Below are 17,496 nucleotides of genomic sequence, written 5' to 3' on the forward strand. Positions count from 1 at the left end.
GGCATGCAGTGCTTGCATATCCCAGGGGTGCAGTTAGTTCGATGCATCCTCTGGGATCACGTGGGCCATGGGCAGCCAATCGGAGCAGGGAATGCTCCATTCATAAGTCTGACAGGAAGAGCTGTCAAGACTTATAAATACTACGGCACCAAAGTAGCACTAAACCTTCAAATAAATTTTAAAAAAACATCACATTTTTTAAATAAACTATAAATTACTTGAAATAACAATTTTAAACAATAATTTCAATTTTTGAACAAAATAATTTTATATTCTAACGGGGCTAAAGATAAACCTACCTTGCTTTAAAGTATTTAAAAATAATAAACCTGTGGAAAAAATGTTTTAATTTTAATTAATTCACCACTTACCTTGTAAAAAGCAAGCCTTACGCCTGCTTTTTATATTTCTAAATTCGGCAGACTTACCCTCATGGAAAATCCTGTAAAAAAAAACGAAGTTCCATGCGCACGCGCAGCCTCCCCCACGCACGCGTTGGACCTCTGAACCTCTTGGTTCAGAGGAACGGAAGTGCCAGTTTCCCACGCATGTGCAGTGCATGCAGGAAACCGGCACTTCCATTGGGCCTATGGGTGAGTACCCCGTGCGTACTCACCCGTGGAGACCCAAAGTTCTGGGGCAATATACCTGGCCATTTATCTGACTGCTGTTTTTTAGACCTTGCGCAAATTAGCTTCTGTAGTGTTTTACTGCACCACAAAATTAGGCCAAGCAGTACATTTCTAACTTGCTGTCCAAAAATAAATAGAAATAAAAATTGGGTGCCCCCTCCGCAATTTCTGTTTTACACCCAGGTGGCAAGTTAAAAATCTACCCGAAAATTTCGAAAGTATTTTATTGGCTCTGAAACGTTTTGGAACTTTCTGAGGATGTGCCAAGGGCTCCCTGAATACAAATTATTTCTCCTTATGTCGACCGTTAGTATGAATCTATTATGTACACACGTGAAGACCTTTTCATCTAATTTTGTATTTCCAGTTGCAGCCAGTCTACCTGTCCGATGTTGGTGGCGCTAAGGCGGCCAGTAGTAAAGGAGATGAATATGATGAATGGGATCAAGTTTACAGGTGAGCTCGAATCATTTAGGAGGAAAAAAAGATGAAAAAAATTTACCCTTAGACTGTCTATGAAACTCTGCCGGTACACCATTCCCCCTACAGTCACCTAATTTGTAGTCCATCGTTATCATGATCTCACAAGTAAAAGATTGTCCATCAGATTGTTTCCGGTGATGACAGGGTTGTCTTCTGAGAAGAGATTAGGTAGATTGAGTCTATACTCTCTGGAGTTAGAAGAATGAGAGGCGAGCTCTTTGAAACATATAAGATTCTGAGGGGGATTGGCAGGGTAGATGCTGAGAGGTTGTTTTCCCTGGCTGGAGATCCTCGAAGTAGAAGGCACAGTCTCAGGATAAGGGGTTGGCCATTTAAGATTGAGATGAGGGGGAATTTATTCACTCAGAGGGTTGTGAATCTTTGGAATTCTCTACCCCAAAGGGCTGTGGCTGATGAATCGTTGAGTATATTCAAGGCTGAGATCGATAGGGGAATCAAGGAATATAGCAATCAGGTGGGTTGTGGCGTGGAGGTCGAAGATCAGCCAGGATCATATTGAACTCGCCAAGGCTTCTTCGGCAACACCTCCCAAACCCACAAACTCTACCACCTAGAAGGACAAAGGCAGCAGGCACATGGGAACACCACCACCTGGAATTACGCTCCAAGTTACACACCATCCTGACTTGGAAGAATATCTCCGTTTCTTCATCGTCACTGTGTCAAAATCCTGGAACTTCCTCCGGAACAGCACTACGGGTGTACCATCACCACACGGACTGCAGCGGTTCAAGAAGGCGGCTCACCACCACATTCTCAAGGGCAATTGGGGATGGGCAATAAATGCTGACCTTGCCAGTAATGCCCACTTCCCATAAGAATTTAAAAAATGAATGGTGGAGCAAGCTCAAAGGGCCCTGTATCCTACTCCTGCTCCCAATTCTTATGTTCTTATGTAAGTACCAGTACCCCAATTAGTAGATCGATGTGTGAAATTGGAAGGAACGCACAATGGTCGCTGGTTACACTCTCCACCTGATATTCAGTTCCACTGAATTCAATAGAACTGCATATCGGGTGTGTCATATAATGGTCGGCCACTGCGATTCCGCAGGTTTTGTGTTGCCGTCTATGTCCAATTTCAGCCACCGAATTTCCTTTTCCCCTCAACCATAGGCTGGATATTATACGTTTGCTCCATTTTACCTTAGCGGTCAAATCGATCATTGATCTTTATTGTGGAATCTGCATCAAATATGATCTCTCAAAAAATACATTTTGTTTATGCTCTCTATACAAGGTAGATTTGAATGCAGGGATCTGTGATAAAATAGAGTGCTGAAAGATATGGAGATATAAGTATCAGAAATAAAGCACTTCAACTTCTTTAGGTCAACTTGTTGTTGTAAATTAAGCGAGAATGTCTTTCATCATTTGGTTTTTACCTGAAATATTATTCGTGTATCAAAGTTCTTAGAATCATAGAGTAGTACAACACTGAAGGAGTCCATTCAGCCCATCGAGTCCGTGCCGACGTTTTCAGAGAGCAATCCAGTCAGTCCCACTCCTCCATTCTTTCCCCATAATCTCTGTATTTCTTTCTTCTTCAAGTATTTATCCAATTCCCTTTTGACGGCTATTATTGAATCTGTTTCCACCACCCCATCAGGTAGTGCATTCCAAATCCTAACCATTCGTTGTGTAACAGAGTTTTTCCTCATGTCACCTCTGTATCTTGTGCCAATCACCTTACACTTGTGCCCTCCGGTTATCGATCCTTCAGCCACTGGAAAAAGTTTATCATTATTTATCTATCTAAACCCTTCAGGATTGTAAACACCTCTATCAAATCTGCTCATAGCCTTCTCAGCTTCTTAAGTCCATCCACTTAAACTGTTACCCCTCATCCCTGGAACCATTCTAGTAAATATCTTCTGTACGCTATCCAAAGCCTTTACGTCCTTCCTAAAGTATGTTGCCCAAATTGGACGCAATATGCCTTATGAGGCTGAAATATTGGTTTATATAGGTTTAGTATAAATTCCTGGTTTTGTTGCTCTATGCCTCTATTTATAAAGCCTAGGATCCCATATACTTTTTTCCACACACAAAGAACCTTCATATTAGATATTTAGATACTTAACCTAGATACTTATCTTAGAATCCTCGTGTTCTGCGGCTCCACTCCTTCGTCCTCTTCACCGATCTCCTAATATCAACACATTCTCAGCCTCCACTGCTTTTGCGATCCATTCCGATTATGATTCACCCAGTTTTGTTCCCATGCTATGTGCCCAAGAAGTAACAGAAAGAGTACACATGATTAATGCAGTATATGTAATATATTAGGATTTTCAAAAGGCCTTCGATAAAGGACCACATGGTCGACTCATGACTAATGTCAGAGGATATGGAGTCAGGTGGCAGGTAACAGAATGGATAGCAAACTGGCTACAGAATGAAAATGGAGCGTAGGCGTTAAGGGCAACTACTCTGACTGGCAAAAGGTGTGAAGTGGTGCTTCACAGGGATCAGTACTGAAACCACTGTTGGTCACAATTTACATTAACGATAAGGCCTCGGGAGTCAGAAGTGCAATTTCTAAAATTGCGGGCGACAACAAATTGAGGATAGGGGTGAGGTTACTACAAAGGAAATGTATGCACTTCTGGGGGTGACCAAAACTAGAGTCCATATCTATAATAGTCAATAATAAATCCAGCATGGAATTTAGGGGACAGTTCTTTACCCTTAGAATGTGGAACATGCTACCACAAGGAATAGTTGAGGCAAATGGCATAGACCCAGTAAAATGCGGCATGAATAACATTAATCTTTTTCGCCCAATTCATTTCCGCTTTCTTTCAGTAAGGTTCGGGACAATCCTCCTGTTACCCAGGAAGCCACACTGTTGAGTCCAACGTCAGCGGCCAAACAGCTGGAGGATATTATGGCCAATCTCGATGGCGTAAGTCACCTGACAGACAAGAGACGTTAAAAAGCAATTGAGTGATAATATTTGTGGAGATTGTGGAGTTAATTTTAAATTCGAGCGACAGATTGGGCAATATCGATTTGCCCTCTCATTGTACTTCAATACTTCAGTGGAAACGACAATCGGGTGGAACATGAGTCCATAGCTTATAGGTGCCGCAGGATGAAATTTTACGCTTTATGGTCTGATGATCCTCGACAATGTGTATATTCTGCGTTAAACTTTCCACACACAAATCTGTCCAAACGCTAATCCGAATTTGTCTTTAATTCTATGACTTTACGAATTCATGCTTTGCCAGCTTTGCCTAAAAGAAAGACTTGCATTTTATAGCGCCTTTCACGACTGTCGGACGTCCCTAAGCGCTTTACAGCCAATGAAGCACGTTTTTAAGTCTGGTCACATTTGAAATTTAGGAAATGCGGCAGCCAATTTGCGCTCAGCAAGCTCCTACAAACAGAAATGTGATAATGAACAGATAATCTGTTTTAGCGATGCTGATTGAAGGATATACATTGGCCAGGACACCGGGGAGTATTCTCCTAACCTTCTTCGAAATAGTGCCATGTGATCGTTTATGTCCACCTGAGAGGACAGACGGCACCTCGCTTTAAAGTCTCCTCCAAAAGATGGAACCTCTGACAGGGCAGCACTCCCTCAGTAATGCACTGATTGCACGAATTGCATTCCTAACAATTGCGTATCAGAATGGGAGCAATGCCATCCGTATATCATAGCAGGTGAATGCCTCCAAACCGAAAGTAAAATCCTGCTTACCTGATGGCCTCACGTTCAAAGACTGGCCCTCCTGGGCCTGCAGGCGTACACCTGTGGAAAGGCCCACATACCTCAGGAGCGTGAGTGGTTCGCAAGCGTCCCTGGGATCACTTGGGCCGGCCCAACCAATGAAAATGGGGATTCCCATTATGCTTATGGAGATTCCATTTACGTATAAGAACATAAGAAATAGGAGCAGGAATAGGCCACTTGGACCCTCGAGCCTGCTCCACCATTCAATAAGATATTGGCTGATCTAGGGCTCAAAGCCACTGCCCAGCCCGCTCTCCATAATCCTTCACTCCCTTATCTTGCAAAAATGTGTCTATCTCCACTTTAAATGAATTTAATGACCCAGCCCCCACAGCTCTCTGGGGCAGAGAATTCCACAGATTTACGACCCTGAGAGAAGAAATTCCTCCTCATCTCAGTTCTAAAAGGGCGACCCTTTATTCTGAGAGTGTGTCCCCGAGCTCTAGATTTCCCCATGAGGGGAAACATCCTCTCTGCATCTACCCTGTCGAACCCCCTCAGTATCTTATTTGTTTCGATAAGATCACCTCTCATTCTTCTAAATTCAAATGAGTAAAGACCCAGCCTGCTCAACCTTTCCTCATAAGTTAAACCCCGCATCTCTGGAAGTAGCCTAGTGAATAGTCTCTGAACTGCCTCCAATATAAGTATATCCTTCCTTAAATAAGGAGATCAAATCTGTACGCAGTACTCAAGGTGTGGTCTCACCAATACCTTGTGCACTCGTAGCAGGACATCCCTGTTTTTATACTCCAAACCCCTTGAAATAAAGGCCAACATTCCATTTTCCTTTTTGATTACTTACTGTACCTGCATGCTGACTTTTTGTGTTTCATGAACAAGGACCCCCAGGTCCCCCTGAACTGTAGCATTTTGTGATCTCTCTTCATTTAAATAAAAGTTTGCTTTTTTATTTTTCCTGCCAAAGTGGATAACCTCACACTTTCCCACATTATACTCCATCTGCCAAATGGTTGCCCACTCACTTAGCCTGTCTATATCCCTTTGCTGATTCTTTGTGCGCTCTGCAAAACTTGCTTTCCCACCCATCTTTGCGTCATCCACAAACGTGGCTACATTACACTCGATCCCTTCTTCCAAGTCATTAATGTAGATTGTAAATAGTTGGAGCCCCAGCACCGATCCTTGCGGCACCCCACTAGTTACCGTTTGCCAACCAGAAAATGATCCATTTATCCTGACTCTCTGCTTTCTGTTAGTTAGCCAATTCTCTATCCATGCTAATATATTAACCCCAACTCCGTGAGCTCTTATCTTATGCAGTAACCTTTTATGCGGCACCTTATCAAATGCCTTCTCGAAATCCAAATAGACCATGTCCACTGGCTCACCCTTGTCCACCCTGCTCGTTACATCCTCAAAGAACTCCCGCAAATTTGTTAAACATGATTTCCCTTTCATAACACCATGCTGACTCTGTTTGACTGCAGTATGTTCTTCTGAATGCCCTGCTACTACTTCCTTAATTAATGACTCCAGCATTTTCCCAAAGACAGATTTTAGGCTAACTGGTCTATAGTTTCCTGCTTTCTGTCTACCTCCTTTCTTAAATAGGGGCGTTACATTTGCGGTTTTCCAATCCGCTGGGACCTCTCCAGAGTCGAGGGAGTTTTGGTATATTGCTGCCAATGCATCCACTGTCTTGCAGCCACTTCTTTTAAGACCCTGGGATGCAGGCCATCTGGTCCAGGGGACTTGTCGTCTTTTAGTCCCATTATTTTACCAAGTACTATTTTCTTAGTGATAGCGATTGTCTTTAGTTCCACACTCCCCGTGGCACCTTGATTATCCATTATTGGGATGTTGTTAGTGTCTTCTACAGTGAAGACAGCTGCTCACGATGCGGTCTCCTCTACATTGGGGAGACCAAACGCAGATTGGGTGACCGCTTTGCGGAACACCTCCATTCAGTCCGTAAGGGTGACCCTGAGTTTCCGGTCGCCTGTCATTTTAATTCACCGCTCCATTCCCACTCGAACCTCACCGTCCTTGGCCTCTTGCATTGTTCCACGGAAGCTCAACGTAAACTCGAGGAACTTTGCAGCCTTCCAGACTCAATATCGAGTTCAACAATTTCAGATTATAACCTCGGCCCCTATTACAGTTTTACTTATATATTTATTTTCCACCCCTTTGTTTTGGGTTTCCCCTCCGCCCCTTTCCTTTTTTTTCTCTCTCCCACATGGCAGCTGTCTCTCATTCTGCCAGAACATTTCACACCTAATCTGAGCCGTCTTTTGTCTCCACTGTCCTATTACCATCTCGTCTCGTTTTGAATACCTCTTAATATCTCTTTACTTCTTTTGTTCTATCGCAGCCCTGCCTTTCGATCTATTTCATTTCCTTTCCAGTTTTGAAAAAGGGTTTCGACCCGAAACGTCGACTCTAATTTCTCTCCACGATGTTGCCTGGCCTGCTGAGTTTTTCCAGCATTTTCTGTTGTTTTTTCGGATTTCCAGCATCTGCAGTATTTTGCTATCGTGCAAAATATTTGTTCAGAGTCTCTGGCATTTCCCTGTTCCCCATTATTAATTCCCCAATCTCATCCTCTAAGGGAACAGCTTTTACTTTAGCTACCCTCTTCCTTTTTATATTCCTGTAGAAGCTCTTACCATGTGTTTTAATGTTTCTTGCTAGCTTACTCTCATAAGTCATCTTCTCTCTTTTTATTATTTTTTGAGTCATCCTTTGCTGGTTTTCAAAAATTTCCAAATCCTCTGGTCTCCCACCAATCGTGGCAACATTGTATGCCTTCATTTTCATTTTGATACCATCCTTTACTTCCTTAGTTAGCCAGGATGGTGCTCCCTTCTCTTAAAATCTTTCTTTCTCACTGGAATATATATTTTTTGTGAGTTATGAAATATCTCCTTAAATGTCCGCCGCTGCATATCAAATTTTTTACCTTTTAATTTGTTTGCCCTGTCCACTTTAGCCAGTTCTGCCCTCATGCCATTATAGTTGCCTTTGTTTAAGATCAGGACATTGGTTTGGGATACAACTTTCTCACCCTCCAACTGAATTTAAAATTCAACCATGCTACTATCACTCTTTCCTAGAGGATCCTTTACTATGAGATGATTTATTAATTCTGTCTCATTGCATTGAAACTGATTCAAATAGCCTGCTTCCTGGTTGGTTCCTTTACATACTGTTCTAGGAAAACATCCCGCCTGCACTCTATGAATTCCTCCCCCAGGCTACCATGGCCAATTTGATTTGTCCAATCAATATGGAGATTAAAATCACCCATGATTATTACCGTACATTTTTTACATGCCTCCATTATTTGTTGATTTATACTCTGTCCAACAGCATTGCTATTGTTCGGGTGCTTGTAGACTACGCCCACCAGAGACTTTTTCCCCTTATTATTTTTTATCTCCACCCTAACCAATTCTGCATCTTGATCTTCTGAGCCAATATCACTTCTCACCACTGCACTGATCCCATCTTTTACCAACAAAGCCACCCCACCTCCCTTTCCTTTCTTTCTATCCTTCAGAATTATCCTATACCCTGGAATATTCAGTTCCCAGCCCTGGTCGCCTTGCAACCACGTCTGTGTAATGGCGATCAGATCATACTCATTTATATCTATTTGTACTGTCAACTCATTTATCTTGTTACGAATGCTGCGTGCATTCAGATATAAAGCTTTTAACTTTGTCTTTTTATCATTATTCCTTGTTTTGGCCTTTTTTTCTGTTACTCTCTAATTTTTAAACATTTTGTCCATTCCTGTCAAACTCTGGTTTTTATTTTCCCCATCTCTAGCCTGCTCTATTGCTTTCTTATTTCTCATTGACTTTTTATTTTCCCGCTCACCTGGATCCTCCCCGCAACTATTTAGTTTAAAGCCCTCTCTACAGCCCTAGTTATTCGATTTGCCAGGACTCTAGCCCAGCATGGTTCACGTGAAGCCCGTCCAAACGGAACATCTCCCTCCCATCTCAGTACTGGTGCCAGTGCCACAGAAATCGTAACCCATTTCTCCCACACCAGTCTTTGAGCCACTCGTTCATTTCTCTGATCTTATTTACCCTATGCCAATTCGCTCGTGGCTCAGGTAGTAATCCAGAGATTATTACCTTTGTGCTTCTGCTTTTTAATTTAGCCCCTAGCTGCTCATACTCTCTCAGCAGAACCTATTTTTTGTCCTACCTATGTCATTGGTACCTACGTGGACCATGAGAACCCTAACCCTAACCCCTCCCTCTCCTAGTTTCTCTCCAGCCCAGACGAGATGTCCTTCATCCTGGCACCGGGCAGGCAACACAGCCTTTGGAACTCACGCTCTCGGCTGCAGAAAACAGTATCTATCGCCCTCACTATGCTGTCCCCAATCAGTACAGTATTTCGTTTTGCTTGCCCCACTTTAATGGCTCCCTGTACTACGGTGCTGTGGTCAGTTTGCTCATCCTCCCTGCAGTCCCTGGCCTCGTCCACACAGGGGGCAAGAATCTCGTACCTGTTGGACACAGCCAAGTGCTGAGGCTCCTCCACCTCTACCTCCTGGATCCCAATACCTGCCTCGCTAGTAGTCACACCCTCCTGTCCCTGACCATGGGCCAAACTGGAAGTAATTATTTTAGTGTGTGTGACTGACTCCTGGAACATCAAATCTGAGCCAAAATTCCACAAGCAGCCAACATTTTCTGCAGATGTGGTTGCCCTGGACCTCAATGGTGTCCACCAGTTCCCACATGCAACAACAGCAACACATTGCCTGGTCTCCCATCTCAATTAATTAATTAATTTTAAAATTTAGAATGCTTATATATTTTAATCTAAACCAAGGCACTTACATTTACTCAAGTTTTGAAAAAAAGCGAGAAATAGAGAAATACTCTCCAACCAATCACGTACCTGCTTTCTTTTGACATCACACTTCGAGTAATTTTACTTCTTTACACACACCGGGCCTTTGTAGCTCAGCTTCTCCCACTGCTCAGGAACTCTCCTGGGATTTAGTGCTCTCGTTCTGCTCCCGCTGCTTTTGAACTCTCCTGGGATGTGGTGCTCTCGCTCTACTCCCGCTGCTTTTGATCTCTCCCGGTTTAGGCTCTCGCTCTGCTCCCGCTGCTTTTGGACTCTCCCAGGTTTAGGCTCTCGCTCTGCTCCCGCTGCTTTTGATCTCTCCCAGGTTTAGGCTCTCGCTCTGCTCCCGCTGCTTTTGAACTCTCCCAGGTTTAGGCTCTCGCTCTACTCCCGCTGCTTTTGATCTCTCCCGGTTTAGGCTCTCGCTCTGCTCCCGCTGCTTTTGAACTCTCCCGGGTTTAGGCTCTCGCTCTGCTCCCGCTGCTTTTGAACTCTCCCAGGTTTAGGCTCTCGCTCTGCTCCCGCTGCTTTTGAACTCTCCAGGTTTGGGCTCTCGCTCTATTCCCGCTGCTTTTGAACTCTCCAGGTTTGGGCTCTCGCTCTGCTCCCGCTGCTTTTAAACTCTCCCAGGTTTAGGCTCTCGCTCTGCTCCCGCTGCTTTTGAACTCTCCCAGGTTTAGGCTCTCGCTCTGCTCCCGCTGCTTTTGAACTCTCCAGGTTTGGGCTCTCGCTCTATTCCCGCTGCTTTTGAACTCTCCAGGTTTGGGCTCTCGCTCTATTCCCGCTGCTTTTGAACTCTCCCGGGTTTAGGCTCTCGCTCTATTCCCGCTGCTTTTGAACTCTCCCGGGTTTAGGCTCTCGCTCTACTCCCGCTGCTTTTGAACTCTCCAGGTTTGGGCTCTCGCTCTACTCCCGCTGCTTTTGAACTCTCCAGGTTTGGGCTCTCGCTCTATTCCCGCTGCTTTTAAACTCTCCCAGGTTTAGGCTCTCGCTCTATTCCCGCTGCTTTTGAACTCTCCAGGTTTAGGCTCTCGCTCTATTCCCGCTGCTTTTGAACTCTCCAGGTTTAGGCTCTCGCTCTGCTCCCGCTGCTTTTGAACTCTCCAGGTTTGGGCTCTCGCTCTATTCCCGCTGCTTTTGAACTCTCCAGGTTTAGGCTCTCGCTCTATTCCCGCTGCTTTTAAACTCTCCCGGTTTGGGCTCTCGCTCTACTCCTGCTGCTTTTGATCTCTCCAGGTTTGGGCTCTCGCTCTATTCCCGCTGCTTTTGAACTCTCCCGGTTTGGGCTCTCGCTCTATTCCCGCTGCTTTTGATCTCTCCAGGTTTGGGCTCTCGCTCTATTCCCGCTGCTTTTGAACTCTCCCGGGTTTAGGCTCTCGCTCTGCTCCCGCTGCTTTTGAACTCTCCCGGGTTTAGGCTCTCGCTCTACTCCCGCTGCTTTTGAACTCTCCCGGGTTTAGGCTCTCGCTCTGCTCCCGCTGCTTTTGAACTCTCCCGGTTTGGGCTCTCGCTCTGCTCCCGCTGCTTTTGAACTCTCCCAGGTTTGGGCTCTCGCTCTGCTCCCGCTGCTTTTGATCTCTCCCGGTTTGGGCTCTCGCTCTACTCCCGCTGCTTTTGATCTCTCTTGGAATCGGAAAAATAAATATAAACCTTCAAGGGGCCAAAAGCAACCTAAATTTTTTAAAACTTTTTTGTATTGTTAAATCATTTTAACCATTTCATTTTAATATTTATTTAAACCATTATGCTGGTCAAAGAAGGCCTTATGCCTGCTTTTACCTGGCATAAAATGTTTGTGGGCATTCGCTGGGCAGTGGTTGGATGAATTGCCCAACCTTGCACCAGTGAATGCCCATTCCCCGGGATTCGTACGATCTGTCAATCTGAAACCGGGTTTGTGGTGTATGCACATCGCATGCAGAAACTCAGAGCTTGTGGGGCACTTACAAACGCGTACACTGTCATAGGTCTTGGAAACCCCGGGCCAAAGTTTTTGGTGGCTTAATATTCAGCTAACAGTCTAATGCATCGGCCCCTGTTATATACCTCACCCGCTATTCAGTTTAATTTTAGTCATAACATTAGGCTGATCCGATACTGCCATACGGCCCTACAGGAGGAATTTCTACCCCATAGCCCTTTTATCCTCGTTATGCATGACTCTTTTGCCTAAATAATCCGAATGTGCATGCTTTTGATGGCTGCAATTGTCATGTGACTGCGTCCCTCACCGTTTATGCAGCACATTCATGCGTCTAATCAGCATTTATATTTCAATTTCGCTCTTAAATGAACTATCGAGCGTTAAGAGGGAAATAATATCATTGAATAAGCCCGTTATTGAGGGGCAGCGGTTTACAAGCCCAACAGTTCGACATGAAAACGATCACTTTTCGTGCTTCAGGATAACCTGGCTGTTTTCTGTCGCAGATCCTCAGCCTCACCGAGCCTGCACAGACCTCGCCAGATCTGACCCCCGAAGTAGCCCCGCAGGGACCAGGGAGCTCACTGGACAACATGCTGGGAACTTTGGAATCTGACTTACACCGACTTGGAGTCAGCACCGACGCCAAGGGGGTTTGCAGTTCATGCAAAAAACGCATCGTTGGGACAGTAAGTCAGACAACACGGTATTCTTAGTGAGCATGGGTCGATAAGCACACAGTAAGGCGATGTTGTTGGCATTGCGTGAACGTTGACTCATACAGAGAACTTCGCATGGCTGCTGTTATAATCACCGTTCATTTTTAGAGGTACATTTACAACAAAACATCTGATTTGTAAATAGGAAATTGTTAACACAACTTACACACTTAAGAACAAAAAATGGTATCATAACAGAAAAATAAGGTGCCTTTAACTGAGAAAAACATTCCGAGGTGCTTCTCAGAAGCACCACCAGAAAACAATTGACACCGTACCACAGAAGGCTATATGAGGAGGGGTAATTAAAAGCCTGGTGAAAAAGGGTAGCTTTTAAGGAGAGGCAGCAGCAGTGGTGGAGAGGCAGCGGGGCTGAGGGAGGGAATTCCAAAGTGAACGGTACAAACTGCTGAAGGCACGGTGGCTACTGCTGGACTAAAAGGAGTGAGGGATGCACAAGAGGCCAACGTTGGAGGAACAAGTAATTCTCGGAGGGTTGTGGGGCTAGAAGAAGTTATAGAGATAGGGTGGGAGGAGGCCATGATAGAGGGAGCTGAATAGGAGGAGTAGAATTTTAAATCTGTGGCGTTTTTTGACCAGAAGTCAATGTATGTCAGTGAGTACATGGGTGAAACATAGAAACATAGAAGATAGGAGCAGGAGTAGGCCATTCGGCCCCTCGAGCCTGCTCCGCCATTCAATGCAATCATGGCTGATCATTCAATTTCAGTACCCGGTCCCTGCTTTCTCCCCACACCCCTTGATCCCTTTAGCCTTAAGAAATATATCCAACTCCTTCTTGAATATATTTAATGAATTGGCCTCTACTGCCTTCTGTGGTAGAGAATTCCACAGGTTCACCACTCTCTGGGTGAAGAAACTCCTCCTTTTTTCTGTCCTAAATGGCCTACACCTTATCCTTAGACTGTGACCCCTGGTTCTGGACTCCCCGACCATCAGGAACATCCTTCCTGCATCTAGTCTGTCCAGTCCTGTCAGAATTTTATAAGTTTCAATAAGATCCCCTCTCATTCTTCTAAACTCCAGCGAGTACAAGCCCAATCATCTCAATCTCTCCTCATACGTCATTCCTGCCATCCCAGGTATCAGCCTGGTGAATCTTCGCTGAACTCCTTCCATGGCACGAACATCGTTCCTCAGATAAGGCGACCAAAACTGCACACAATACTCAAGATGTGGTCTCACCAAGGCCCTGTACAACTGCAGCAAGACATCCTTGTTCCTATACTCAAACCCTCTTGCTACGAAGGCCAAAATACCATTTGCCTTCTTAACTGCCTGCTGCACCTGCATGCTTACCTTCAACGACTGGTGCACAAGTGCACCCAGGTCTCGTTGCACATCCCCTTCTCCCAATCTATTGCCATTCAGATAATAATGTGCCTTCCTGTTTTTGCCACCAAAGTGGAAAACCTCACATTTATCCACGTTATCTTGCATCTGCCATGCTTTTGCCCAATCACCCAACCTGTCCAAATCGTACTGGAATTTCTCGGCATCCTCCTCACAGCACACACGCCCACCCAGCTTTGTGTCATCTGCAAATTTGGAGATATTACATCTAGTTCCCTCGTCTAGATCATTAATATATATTGTGAATAGCTGGGGTCCAAGGACCGATCCCTGTGGTACCCCACTAGTCACTAGAATGTTGGAAGATGACCAGCAATGCATCTACTATTTGTAGTGCCACTTCCTTAAGTACCCTAGGATGTAGATTATCAGGCCCTGGGGATTTATCGGCCTTCAATCCCATCAATTTCCCTAACACCACTTCCCTACAAATACTGATTTCTTTCAGTTCCTCCCTTTCAACAGACCCTATGTTCCCCAACATCTCTGGGAGGTTATTTGTGTCCTCCTTTGTGAAGACAGAACCAAATATGTATTTAATTGGTCTGCCTTTTCTTTGTTCCACATTATAAATTCCCCTGATTCTGACTGCAAGGGACCTATGCTTGACTTCACCAATCTTTTTCTCTTCGCATATCTATAAAAGCTTTTACAGTCAATTTTTATGTTCCCATGCAAGCTTACTCTCATATTCAATTTTCCCTTTTTGCAAGTGAGGATTGGGCAGCAGATTTGTGGATGAGCTGAATCTTACTGAGGGTGCAGAATGGTAGGCTGGCAGGAGAGCATTGGAATAGTCAAGGGAACCTTGGATGTCAGGGGATATACGAGAATGGATTAGGAAAAAAAGGAGGGCTTTTGGCAGATACAAAAGGCTAAAGACGGAGGAAGCCCTAGAGGAGTACAAAAAGTGCAGGGGGATACTTAAAAAAGAAATTAGGAGATCAAGGAGGGGCCATGAAATAACACTGGTGAGCAAAATAAAGGAAAATCGTAAGATGTTTTATAAGTATATTAAGGGTAAGAGGATAACTAGGGAAAAAATAGGGCCCATTAGGGACAAAAGTGGCAATCTGTGTGTGGAGCCGGAAGATGTAGGAGGGGTTCTAAATGAATTTTTTGCATCTGTTTTCACTATGGAGGAGGACGATGTAGACATAGAAATAGGGCGGGGGGACTGTGATATGCTCGAACATATTAACATCGAGAGGGAGGAGATATTGGCGGTTTTAGCAGGCCTAAAAATGGATAAATCCCCAGGCCCGGACGAAATGTATCCCAGGCTGCTGTGTGAGGCAAAGGAAGAGATTGCGGGGGCTCTAACACATATATTCAGGACCTCTCTGGCCACAGGGGATGTGCCAGAGGACTGGAGAACCGCTAATGTAGTACCATTATTCAAGAAGGGAAGTAGGGAAAAACCAGGGAACTACAGGCCAGTGAGCCTAACATCAGTGGTAGGAAAATTATTGGAAAAAATTCTGAGGGACAAAATTAGTCTCCACTTGGAGAGACAAGAATTAATCAGGGATAGTCAACATGGCTTTGTCAAGGGAAGATCATGTCTGACTAAATTGATTGAATTTTTTGAGGGGGTGACTAGGTGTGTGGATGAGGGTAACGCAGTGGATGTGGTATACATGGATTTCAGTAAGGCCTTCGATAAAGTCCCGCACAGGAGACTGGTCAAGAAGGTAAGAGCCCATGGAATCCAGGGTGCCTTGGCACATTGGATACAAAACTGGCTTAGTGGCAGAAGGCAGAGGGTGATGGTCGAAGGTTGTTTTTGTGACTGGAAGCCTGTGGCCAGTGGGGTACCACAGGGATCGGTGCTGGGTCCCTTGCTGTTTGTGGTCTACATTAATGACTTGGATATGAATGTAAAAGGTATGATCAGTAAGTTCGCGGATGATACAAAAATTGGTAGGGTGGTAAATAGCGAGGAGGGTAGCCTCAGTCTGCAGGACGATATAGATGGGTTGGTCAGATGGGCGGAACAGTGGCAAATGGAATTTAACCCGGAAAAGTGCGAGGTGATGCACTTTGGGGGGACTAACAAGGCAAGGGAATACACAATGAATTGTAAGACCCTAGGCAAGACGGAGGGGCAGAGGGATCTGGGTGTGCAAGTACACAGATCCCTGAAGGCGGCGGAACAGGTGGATAAGGTGGTAAAAAAGGCATATGGGATACTTGCCTTCATTAGCCGAGGCATAGAATATAAGAGCAAGGAGGTTATGATAGAGCTGTATAAAACACTGGTTAGGCCACAGCTGGAATACTGTGTGCAGTTCTGGTCGCCACACTACAGGAAGGATGTGATCGCTTTGGAGAGGGTGCAGAGGAGATTCACCAGGATGTTACCAGGGCTGGAGCGCTTCAGCTATGAAGAAAGACTGGGCAGATTGGGTTGTTTTCCTTGGAGCAGAGGAGGCTGAGGGGGGACATGATTGAGGTGTACAAAATTATGAGGGGCATAGATAGGATGGATACTGAGGAGCTTTTTCCCTTAGTAGAAGGGTCAATAACTAGGGGGCATAGATTCAAGGTAAAGGGCGGGAGGTTTAGAGGGGATTTGAGAAAGAACTTTTTCACCCAGAGGGTGGTTGGAGTCTGGAACTCACTGCCTGAAAGGGTTGTGGAGGCAGGAACCCTCACAACATTTAAGAAGCATTTGGATGAGCACTTGAAATGCCATAACATACAAGGCTACGGACCAAATGCTGGAATATGGGATTAGATTAGACAGGGCTTGATGGCCGGCACGGACACGATGGGCCGAAGGGCCTCTATCCGTGCTGTATAACTCTATGACTCTATGACTCTAAGTCTGAATATGACAAAGGCATGGATAAGAATATCAGCGACATTTAAGATGAGGCAGTGGGGAAGAATGTGTACTGTTACAGACGTGTTTTTGCTGGAGAGAATATAGGGTTAGAAGATCAGCTTGGGGACAAATATAACTCCCAGGTTGCAAACAAATGGGTTAAACCTGAGGCATTGACCTTGGAGGGAGATGTAATTGGTAGCAAGACTATGGAGTTCCTGGTGGGGACCAAAGACAACGGCGTTGGTCTTCCCAATATTTACCGGATGAAATTGGGGCTCATTGAAGACTGGTTATAGGGCACACAGTCTGACAGCACGTGAGGGGTCGAGGGGCTTACTGAAAATGCAGTGTAGTCGTCACTGGCATACAGGTGGAATCTATGCTCATTTTGACTTTGTGCAATAGTATAAAATGGTTGTTACTGATAGTGTAAAATGGTTTATACCAATAGCTAAAATGGTTGTTACCGATAGTGTATAATGGTTGAGGCCAATAGTGTAAAATGGTTGTTACCGATAGTGTACAACGGTTGAGACCGATAGTATAAACTGGTTTATAGCAATAGTATAAAATAATTAATGCTGATAGTGTAAAATGGCTGATACCAATAGTGTAAAACGGGTGATGGTGATTTTGGAAATCTGTTTTTCATGTCCCCTGATTTTTATTTCCATTGAAGTCACAGCTCCAGCTTCTTTGCACACATTCGTGGTGAGGTAATTCGGATCAGGAGCCCAATCTGTTTTAAGACCTTCGATTGTTATCTAGGACCATATGCACATGCACCTTGAAGCCTCAATTTTAGCGATAACTGCACCCTACGTTGTTGGTAACTGAGAATCCTCTTCTGGAGTGAGTTCTGGTGAAAAGTGGTCGTTGAAATGATCTAGATCTAGTGGGGAAGATCGCACACCCCGTACAGA

At 44.8% G+C, this 17,496-nt stretch overlaps 1 protein-coding gene across 1 annotated transcript in view; it reads left to right on the forward strand.

The window, feature by feature from the left end:
• LOC147092758 (leupaxin-like) overlaps positions 1-17,496 on the forward strand; it is a 54,307-nt gene that overhangs the window by 15,174 nt on the left and 21,637 nt on the right. The window contains exons 3-5 of the mRNA XM_085976005.1: positions 1,000-1,088; positions 3,945-4,044; positions 12,154-12,336. Coding sequence (XP_085832131.1) covers positions 1,000-1,088; positions 3,945-4,044; positions 12,154-12,336 — 372 coding nt within the window. The remainder of the gene's footprint in view (positions 1-999; positions 1,089-3,944; positions 4,045-12,153; positions 12,337-17,496) is intronic.

Source organism: Somniosus microcephalus, unplaced genomic scaffold, assembly GCF_052327205.1.
Source record: "Somniosus microcephalus isolate GS21.2 unplaced genomic scaffold, FLI_Smic_1.0 unresolved_chr2, whole genome shotgun sequence".
NCBI classification, from domain to species: Eukaryota; Metazoa; Chordata; class Chondrichthyes; order Squaliformes; family Somniosidae; genus Somniosus; species Somniosus microcephalus.